The sequence below is a fragment of the Saccopteryx bilineata genome, chromosome 6 (genome assembly GCF_036850765.1).
Source record: "Saccopteryx bilineata isolate mSacBil1 chromosome 6, mSacBil1_pri_phased_curated, whole genome shotgun sequence".
Classification (NCBI taxonomy): domain Eukaryota; kingdom Metazoa; phylum Chordata; class Mammalia; order Chiroptera; family Emballonuridae; genus Saccopteryx; species Saccopteryx bilineata.
In genome coordinates, this window is record NC_089495.1 from 109991025 (window position 1) to 110001137 (window position 10113).

General features: G+C 38.9%; 1 protein-coding gene across 3 annotated transcripts in view; it reads left to right on the top strand.

The window, feature by feature from the left end:
• MRPS31 (mitochondrial ribosomal protein S31) overlaps window positions 1-6607 on the top strand; it is a 35733-nt gene extending 29126 nt beyond the window's left edge. For 2 of the 3 annotated variants that reach the window (XM_066236414.1, XM_066236415.1), the window contains 2 exons: window positions 4023-6058; window positions 6441-6607. In XM_066236414.1, coding sequence (XP_066092511.1) covers window positions 4023-4252 — 230 coding nt within the window. In that variant the 3' untranslated portion in view covers window positions 4253-6058; window positions 6441-6607. The remainder of the gene's footprint in view (window positions 1-4022; window positions 6059-6440) is intronic. The other variant, XM_066236413.1, reaches the window with a different exon arrangement.
• The last annotated feature ends 3506 nt before the right edge of the window (window positions 6608-10113 follow it).

A 10113-nucleotide genomic window follows, 5' to 3' on the forward strand; every position in this document is an offset into this window, starting at 1 on the left:
GATAGGAATGTCTCGATTGTAGGCTCTTGTTCTGCATTACTTTGAATATTTCTTGCCATTCCCTTCTGGCCTCAAGTGTTTCTGTTGAAAAGTCAGATGTTATCCTTATGTGGGCTCCTCTGCTTTTCTCTTATAGCTTTTAGTATTCTTTCTTTATCTCTTAATTTTTGCATTCTAATTATGATGTGTCTTGGTGTCGGCCTTTTTGGGTTCATCCTTAATGGAACTCTCTGTGCTTCTTGAACTTGTATGATTTTTTTTCCTTCATCAATCAGATTCTCTCTTTCTTGTTTTTTCTCTTCTCCTTCAGGAACCCCTATGATGCGGATGTTATTTCTCTTCATGTTGTCACAGAGCTCTCTTAGAGTTTCCTCAGACTTTTTCAGCCTCTTTTCTTTTTGCTGCTCTGCTTCCGTGCTTTAGTTTATCTTGTCCTCTAACTCGCTGATTCAATCCTCAGTTTCATCCATCCTGCTTTTTTTAAATTTTTTTTATTTTGAAGGGGGGGAGGAGCTGGAAGCATCAACTCCCATATGTGCCTTGCCCAGGCAAGCCCAGGGTTTCGAACCGGCGACCTCAGCATTTCCAGGTCGACGCTTTATCCACTGCGCCACCACAGGTCAGGCTTTCATCCATCCTTCTTTTAATTTCTTCCAGTGTGGTCTTCATTTCTGATATTGTATTTGTCATTTCTGACTGATTCTTTTTTATTATTTCAAAGCCCTTTTTTATACTTGCTATCTCTTTATTTAGGTGCTCATTGTGTCCATCCATTGTTGCTCTAAGATCTTTGAGCATCTTAACAATCATTATTTTAAACTCTGCATCCAGTAATTTGGTTATTTTCATTTCATTCAGTTATTTTTCTAGGGATTTCTCTTGTTGATTCATTTGGGTTGCATTTCTCTGCCTTCCCATTTTGTCTGTGTATAAGAATGGTGTGGCCACAGGAGTCTGATGGATATGGCCTCTGTGTTCCCTAGGTGTAGTCTGTCTGAAGGCCCACCACCCCCTCTTCAGCTGCCTTGGACATTTGAGCATGGGCGTTGCCGGTATCGGCCCACTGAGGCAGTTGCTGTGGCTTCCACCTTGCCTCCATGGGTGGGACTGTGTTTGTGTGCCTGGGCTGCAAGCCTTGGCTGACTCAGCTTCCGCACCACACCCGAGGGTGGGACTGCACTTGTGTGCCTGGGCTGCAAGCCCTGACTGGCCCCCGGCCTTTGCCCAGCCCCCGCAGATGGGACCATGTTTATGCATTTGGGCTGCAAGCCCTGGCCAGCCCCCTGCCTCCACCCCCCACCCCCACAGGCGGGACTGCACTCCTGTGTCCAGCCGCAAGTCTCAGCTCTTCTCTGGCTTTCGCCTTGCCCCTGTGGGCAGGACAGCATGCTGGACTGCTTTCATGTGCCCCTTTCGCTGCCGTGGCTGCCCCCGGCCTCCACCCCTGCATGGCAGGACTGCCCTTGTGTAGGGCCTATGTCACAGCCGCCCTGGCTTCTGCCCCCACAGGCAGAACTGCACTCGCGCAGAGGCCGCAGTGACAGCCAGCCCCGGCTTTCACCCCTCCCCACGGGACCACGCTTTTGCGTCCTGCTGCCACCCGCCCTCCGGAGACCACTCAGCAGTGTGGGGGTGGCGCTGCAGCTCAGACCTTAGCACTCAATATTATATCCCTGATGGCTCCCTACTTCTAAGCGATTCTTTGCTCTGACTGCAGCAGGAGAACTTCTGTTTGACTGGTGACCTGCTTCCCTTTGCTAGTATTGCTCCCGCCACTTGAGTCCCACCAGGCTGCCGCTCGCTCCTGGAAGCTGGGCTGCCCTCTCTGCATTTCTGTTTTTCCTACCAGTCTCAGTGTGGCTCCTTCAGTGATCCTTGGTTTAAGAGTCCTCTTAGTTTAGTCCAGTTTTTTTTCCAGATGATTGTTCTTAAAATTAAGTTGTAATCCACTTTGGTTCTGGGAGCTGGAAGTTTGTATGTCTACCTGCTCCATTGCCATCTTGTGCCCCATCCTCAGTTTTTTTAAATTATTTTCTTCCTTTAGCTCACTTCAGGATGATCTTGCTGTTCTTTTACTAGGTGCTCGAGGTGGGAGCTTAGATGATTAATTTGAGACTTTTCCTATTATGCATTAATTTAGTGCTATATAGTTCCTCCTCAGCACTGTTTTAGCTGTGTCCCACAAATTTTGATTCATTGTGTTTTCATTTTTATTCAATTCTGTGATTTTTTAAAATTTCCTTTGAGATTTCCTCTTTGACCCATGAATTATTTATATGTGTATTAATTCCCAACTGGTAGAAGATTTTTCTGTTCTTTTCTGTTACTTACTTTTAGTTTGATTCCATTATGATCAGAGTACTTACTATGTATTATTTCAATTATGTTAACTGTGTTGAAGTTTATTTTGTGATTCTGGATATGGTTTAGCTAGGTGAGTGTTCCCTAGACTCTTGAAAAGAATTTCTGTTCTGCCATAGTTTGGTAGAACGTTCTGTAGACATCAATTTGATCCTGGTGGTTGTTCAGTTCTATATCTTTGCTAATTTCCTACCTGGTGGTTTTCTAAATTGCTTACAGTGAAATACCTAACTATAATTGTGAGTTTTTCTATTTTTATTTCCATTCTTTTTTTTCCATATATTTAGAAACTCTGTTGTTTGGTACATAAATAATTCAGATGCTATTTCTTCTTGGTGGATTTACCCTTTAATTAAGTAATATTTCTCTTTTGCTCTAGTAATTTTTTTTGCTCTGAAGTCTACTTTATCTAATATTCATATAGCCACTCATGCTTTCTTTTTTCTTTTTTCTTTTTCAAGTAATGCTAGCAAGATACACTGTATTTTTCCATGTATAAGATGCACCTTTTTTAAAAAAAAAAATTGGGGGTCTTAAAACTGGGTGCATCTTATACAGTGGTTGTAGATTTTTTTACTTGTGTTTCCCATTTTTTTGCACTTGTTTTTGGCTCATTGTTGAAGACTGATTCATCATCAGACACAGATGAGGACAAGCTAATGGATCAGAGTTTTGAAAGTGATGAGGAGTTGTATAAATTTTATGATGAATAAAACTTGAGTTCAATAACTTTATGTATTTTTTTTCTTTCAAATTTTGGGCCCCAAAATTACAGTGCATCTTATACATGGTAATGTCTTATACATGAATAAATATGGTATCTTTCACCATCCTTTTACTTTCAACCTTCCTGTTGAAGTGAGTTTCTTGTTGATACCATATATCCACTTTGCCAATCTCTGTCCTTTGATTAGTATATTTAGCTCATTTAAATTTAAAGTAACTATTGAGTTTTTCAGAAGTAAGTCTCCAGTTTTATTTGTTTTCTGTTCATTTTCTCAAATTCTCATTTCTCTGTCTTATCTTGGCTTCCTGTGGGCTGCTAGAACATATTTTAGGATTCCATCTTGTTTTATTTAAATATTTTTTAAGTACAGCTTTATTTCCTTAGTGGTGGTTTTATACATTAAAATATAGTATTAGCAGTAATGGCTGCTTCACTTTGAATATTTACAGTATGCTAAGAGTTGTATAAGCTTTGTGTCTAGTTCATATTTACAAAAAACCATGAAGAAGAATGCTGTTTTAATCTTTATTTTATGCCTGAGGAAACTGGTGCTCAGAGAAGTTAATTATTTTGCCCAGTTATTAAATTGGTAAGCAAATCTAGGTCTGATTTCAAAGTTTATGCCTTTAATTGTAATTCTACATTACATAAACGTTAACTTTTAGACTTTACTAGGTGCTCGAGGTGGGAACTTAGATGATTTATTTGAGACTTCTCTCCTTATGCGTGCCTTTAGCGCTATATAATATAATTCCTGCTCAGTGCTGTTTTAGCTGTGTCCCACAAATTTTGATTTGTTGTGTTTACATTTTCATTCAATCCTGTGGGGTATTTTTTAATTTTCTTTGAGATTTCCTCTATGACCTAAGAATTATTTGAATGTAGGTTTTACATTCAGAAATATAATGTAATATATTTTGTCTCATTTTTTTAGGTTTTGATGATGATGGTTCAGAATTTCATGAACATATATTTCTGGATAAACACCTGGAAGATTTTCCACAACAAGGACCAATTCGCCACTTCATGGAGCTGGTGACCTGTGGCCTTTCCAAAAACCCGTATCTGAGTGTTAAACAGAAAGTGGAACACATTGAGTGGTTTAAAAATTATTTTAATCAGAAAAAGGACATTCTAAAAGAAAGTGGCATACAGTTCAATTGAAGACCATGGAAATTTTTATATCAAACTGTTGGAGATTGATATTATAACCAAATAAAAAAATTTTACTAAAAGTTTACCTATATTATATTAATTATTACATCTGATTTGAATGGTCAAATTGTTTAAAAATATATAGTGGCAACTGAAAAATATTCTTGCATGAAAAGAATTATCAGCATTCATAGGTTTAACTAGTAATTTTTTTTAAGTGAGAGGAAGGGAGACAGTGTGGCAGACTCCTGCATGCACCCTGACCGGGATCCACCCAGCAGCCTCATCTGGGACTGATACTCGAATCAGCTGAGCTATTTTTAGTGCTTCAGGCCCACGCTTGGACCAAAAGTTTATCCGTAACACCCAGGCCAACCCTCAAACCAATCGAGCCACTGGCTATTGGAGGGGAAGAGGGAGAAAAGGGGAAGAGGTTAGGGGGAGAGAAGCAAATGGTCTCTTCTCCTGTGTGCCCTGACTGGGAATCGAACCAGAATCCACCTGACAACCCCTGTCTGGGGTCAATGCTTGAATCAACCGAGCTATCCTCAGCACATGGGGCCAACACTCAAACCAATCAAGCCACTGGCTATGAGATGGGGAAGAGAAGTAGATGGTCACTTCTCATGTGTGCCCTGACCAGGGATTGAACTCAGGACATCGCATGTCTGGCCAGTGCTCTATCCACTGAACCTACTGGCCAGGGCCAATAAATAAAATCTTTAAAAAAACCAAAACACTAGAAAACTTGAAGTAGACCTTCCTTAACCTAATAAGTGACATTTATAAAAAAACTTACATGTCTCCCTTCCTCTCACTTTATGGTAAATCATTAGATCATTTTCTTTAAAATAAGACAATTTATTTTCTACATTATGTGTCTAGCCTGTGCAGTATAGCAAGAAAAAGAAATAAAGAAGCTGTTGGGCTATTGGTATTAAAAATTTACTCTATGGTAATCTCCAGTGAATCACATCTTCTCTCTGAGTGTGAGCTGAACCTGAGACTTGCTTCTAGCAGATAGAGTATAGCCAAGGTTGGTTGTAGTTGCTCCTTTGATTGGGTTATGTTCTGGGCAACAGTAATGAAATTATTTAGTCAGTCTTGTGATCACATTGAGTTATATAAGATTTGGGTGAGTATTCTTCCATCTTTGAAGAAGTAGACTGGCATGGTGTAAGAAGGCTTGTGAACGGGCCACACGGCAAGGAACTACAGGGACTACTAGGATCTGAGAGCGACCACCAGCTAACTGACAGCCAGCAACAAACAAGGACCTCAGTTCTACTACCTCAAATAAGTAATTTCTACCAAAAGCCATGTGATTCTTGGAATAGGACTATAAGCTCTAAAAAGGACCACAACCACCTGACCAGGCGGTGCCTCAGTGGATAGAGCATCGGACTGGGATGCGGAAGACCCAGGTTTGAGACCCTGAGGTCTCCAGCTTGAACGTGGGCTCATCTGGTTTGAGCAAAAATTCACCAGCTTGGACCCAAGGTCGCTGGCTCGAGCAAGGGGTTACTTGGTCTGCTGTAGGCCCATGGTCAAGGCACATATAAGAAAGCAATCAATGAACAACTAAGGTGTCGCAATGCGCAATGAAAAACTAATGATTGATGCTTCTCATCTCTCCATTTCTGTCTGTCTGTCCCTGTCTATCCTTCACTCTGACTCTCTCTGTCTCTGTAAAAAAATAAATTAAAATTAAAATTAAAAAGGACCACAACCTGGCTGATACCTTGATTGCAGCCTTGTGAGACCCTGAACAGGGTGTGCAGGTAAGTGACACACAGAAACCGGAAGATAATAAAGGTCTGTTATTTTATTTTTTTTTTTTTTTCATTTTTCTGAAGCTGGAAACGGGGAGAGACAGTCAGACACACTCCCGCATGCGCCCGACCGGGATCCACCCGGCACGCCCACCAGGGGCGACGCTCTGCCCACCAGGGGGCGATGCTCTGCCCATCCTGGGCGTCGCCATATTGCGACCAGAGCCACTCTAGCGCCTGAGGCAGAGGCCACAGAGCCATCCCCAGCGCCCGGGCCATCTCTGCTCCAATTGAGCCTTGGCTGCGGGAGGGGAAGAGAGAGACAGAGAGGAAAGCACGGCGGAGGGGTGGAGAAGCAAATGGGCGCTTCTCCTGTGTGCCCTGGCCGGGAATCGAACCCGGGTCCTCCACACGCTAGGCTAAAGGTCTGTTATTTTAAGCCACAAAATTTGAGGTAATTTGTTATGTACCAACAGATAATTAATATAGAAAGAAAGAAAACTTATTAGCCTTTGTAGAAAACAAAAATCTGTAAATTTTAGGAATTAATAGAAGAATTTAGCAATTTGTAGTTGCATTTTTATATATTGGCAAAAAGCAGATAGAATATAATTAAAATGTCATTGATAATAGCATGAAAAATATAAATGAATAAAATCTTTTTTTTTATTTTATTTTTTTATTTTTTATAATTTTATTTTTTTAATGGGGTGACATCAATAAATCAGGATACATATATTCAAAGATAACAAGTCCAGGTTATCTTGTCGTTCAATTATGTTGCATACCCACCACCCAAAGTCAGATTGTCCTCTGTCACCTTCTATCTTGTTTTCTTTGTGCCCCTCCCACCCCCTATCCCTCTCCCATTCCCCCCTCCCCCCCGTAACCACCACACTCTTATCAATGTCTCTTAGTTTCACTATTATGTCCCACCTACGTATGGAATAATACAGTTCCTGTTTTTTTCTGATTTACTTATTTCGCTTCGTATCATGTTATCAAGATCCCACCATTTTGCTGTAAATGTTCCGATGTCATCATTTCTTATGGCTGAGTAGTATTCCATAGTGTATATGTGCCACATCTTCTTTATCCAGTCATCTATTGATGGGCTTTTTGGTTGTTTCCATGTCCTGGCCACTGTGAACAATGCTGCAATAAACATGGGGCTGCATGTGTCTTTACGTATCAATGTTTCTGAGTTTTGGGGATATATACCCAGTAGAGGGATTGCTGGGTCATAAGGTAGTTCTATTTTCAGTTTTTTGAGGAACCACCATACTTTCTTCCATAATGGTTGTACTACTTTACATTCCCACCAACAGTGGATGAGGGTTCCTTTTTCTCCACAGCCTCTCCAACATTTGCTATTACCTGACTTGCTAATAACAGCTAATCGAACAGGTGTGAGGTGGTATCTCATTGCCGTTTTGATTTGCATTTCTCTAATAGCTAAAGAAGATGAGCATCTTTTCATATATCTGTTGGCCATTTGTATTTCTTCCTGGGAGAAGTGTCTATTCATATCCTCTTCCCATTTTTTTATTGGATTGTTTGTTTGTTTGTTGTTGAGTTTTATGAGTTCTTTGTATATTTTGGATATTAGGCCCTTATCTGAGCTGTTGTTTGAAAATATCATTTCCCATTTAGTTGGCTTTCTGTTTATTTTGTTATCAGTTTCCCTTGCTGAGCAAAAACTTCTTAGTCTGATGTAGTCCCATTCATTAATTTTTGCCTTCACTTCTCTTGCCATTGGAGTCAAATTCATAAAATGCTCTTTAAAACCCAGGTCCATGAGTTGAGTACCTATGTCTTCTTCTATGTACTTAATTGTTTCAGGTCTTATGTTTAGATCTTTGATCCATTTTGAGTTAATTTTTGTACAGGGGGAGAGACTGTAGTCCAGTTTCATTCTTTTGCATGTGGCTTTCCAGTTTTCCCAGCACCATTTATTGAAGAGGCTTTCTTTTCTCCATTGTGTGTTGTTGGCCCCTTTATCAAAAATTATTTGACTATATATATGTGGTTTTATTTCTGGACTTTCTATTCTGTTCCATTGGTATGAGTGTCTATTTTTCTGCCAATACCATGCTGTTTTGATTGTCGTGGCCCTATAATAGAGTTTGAAGTCAGGTATTGTTATGCCCCCAGCTTCATTCTTTTTCTTTAGGATTGCTTTGGCTATTCGGGGTTTTTTATAGTTCCATATAAATCTGATGATTTTTTGCTCTATTTCTTTAAAAAATGTCATTGGAATTTTGATGGGAATTGCATTAAATTTGTATATTGCTTTGGATAATATAGCCATCTTGATTATATTTATTCTTCCTAGCCAAGAACAAGGTATATTCTTCCATCTCATTATATCTTTTTCGATTTCCCTTAACAATGGTTTATAGTTTTCATTATATAAGTCCTTTACATTCTTTGTTATGTTTATTCCTAAGTATTTTATTTTTTTTGTTGCAATCGTGAAGGGGATTATTCTTTTGAGTTCCTTCTCAGTTGTTTCATTGTTGGCATATAGAAAGGCTATTGACTTCTGAATGTTAATTTTGTATCCTGCGACCTTACTGTATTGGCTTATTGTTTCTAGTAGTCTTTTTGTGGATTCTTTGGGGTTTTCGATGTATAGGATCATATCATCTGCAAAAAGTGATACCTTTACTTCTTCTTTTCCGATATGGATGCCTTTTATTTCTTTGTCTTGTCTGATTGCTCTGGCTAGAACCTCTAGTACCACAATAAATAAGAGTGGAGAGAGTGGACAACCCTGTCTTGTTCCTGATTTAAGGGGGAAAGCCTTCAGTTTAGTGCCATTTAATATGATGTTAGCTGATGGTTTATCATATATGGCCTTTATCATGTTGAGATATTTTCCTTCTATACCCATTTTGTTGAGAGTCTTAAACATAAAATTGTGTTGTATTTTATCGAAAGCCTTTTCTGCGTCTATTGATAAGATCATGTGGTTTTTGTTCTTTGTTTTGTTGATATGGTGTATTACATTAACCGTTTTACGTATGTTGAACCATCCTTGAGATTCTGGGATGAATCCCACTTGATCATGATGTATTATTTTTTTAATATGTTGTTGTATTCGATTTGCTAGTATTTTGTTTAGTATTTTAGCATCTGTATTCATTAGAGATATTGGTCTGTAGTTTTCTTTTTTTGTGCCATCCTTGCCTGTTTTTGGTATGAGGGTTATGTTGGCCTCATAAAATGTGTTTGGAAGTATTGCTTCTTCTTCAATTTTTTGGAAGACTTTGAGTAGAATAGGAACCAAGTCTTCTTTGAATGTTTGATAAAATTCGCTGGTATAGCCGTCAGGGCCTGGACTTTTATTTTTGGGGAGGTTTTTAATGGTTTTTTCTATTTCTTCTCTACTGATAGGTCTGTTTAGGCTTTCTGCTTCTTCTTGACTCAGTCTAGGAAGGTTGTATTGTTCTAGAAATTTATCCATTTCTTCTAGGTTGTTGAATTTAGTGGCATAAAGTTTTTCATAGTATTCTATAATAATTCTTTGTATATCTACGGTGTCCGTGGTGATTTCTCCTCTTTCATTTTGGATTTTGTTTATATGAGTTCTTTCTCTTTTTTCCTTGGTAAGTCTTGCCAAGGGTTTGTCAATTTTGTTGATCTTTTCAAAGAACCAGCTCCTTGTTCTATTAATTTTTTCTATAGTTTTTCTGTTCTCTAATTCATTTATTTCTGCTCTGATTTTTATTATCTCCTTTCTTCGGCTGGTTTTGGGTTGTCTTTGTTCTTCTTTTTCTAGTTCCTTAAGGTGTGAAGTTAAGTGGTTCACTTGGGCTCTCTCTTGTTTGTTCATATATGCCTGAAGCGATATGAACTTCCCTCTTATCACTGCTTTTGCTGCATCCCATAGATTCTGATATGTCGTATTGTCATTTTCATTAGTCTGTATATATCTTTTGATCTCTGCACTTATTTCTTCTTTGACCCATTCATTTTTTAAAAGTATGTTGTTTAGTTTCCACATTTTTGTGGGATTTTTTTCCTCTTTTTTGCAGTTGAATTCTAGTTTCAAGGCTTTATGATCAGAAAATATGCTTGGTGCAACTTCAATTT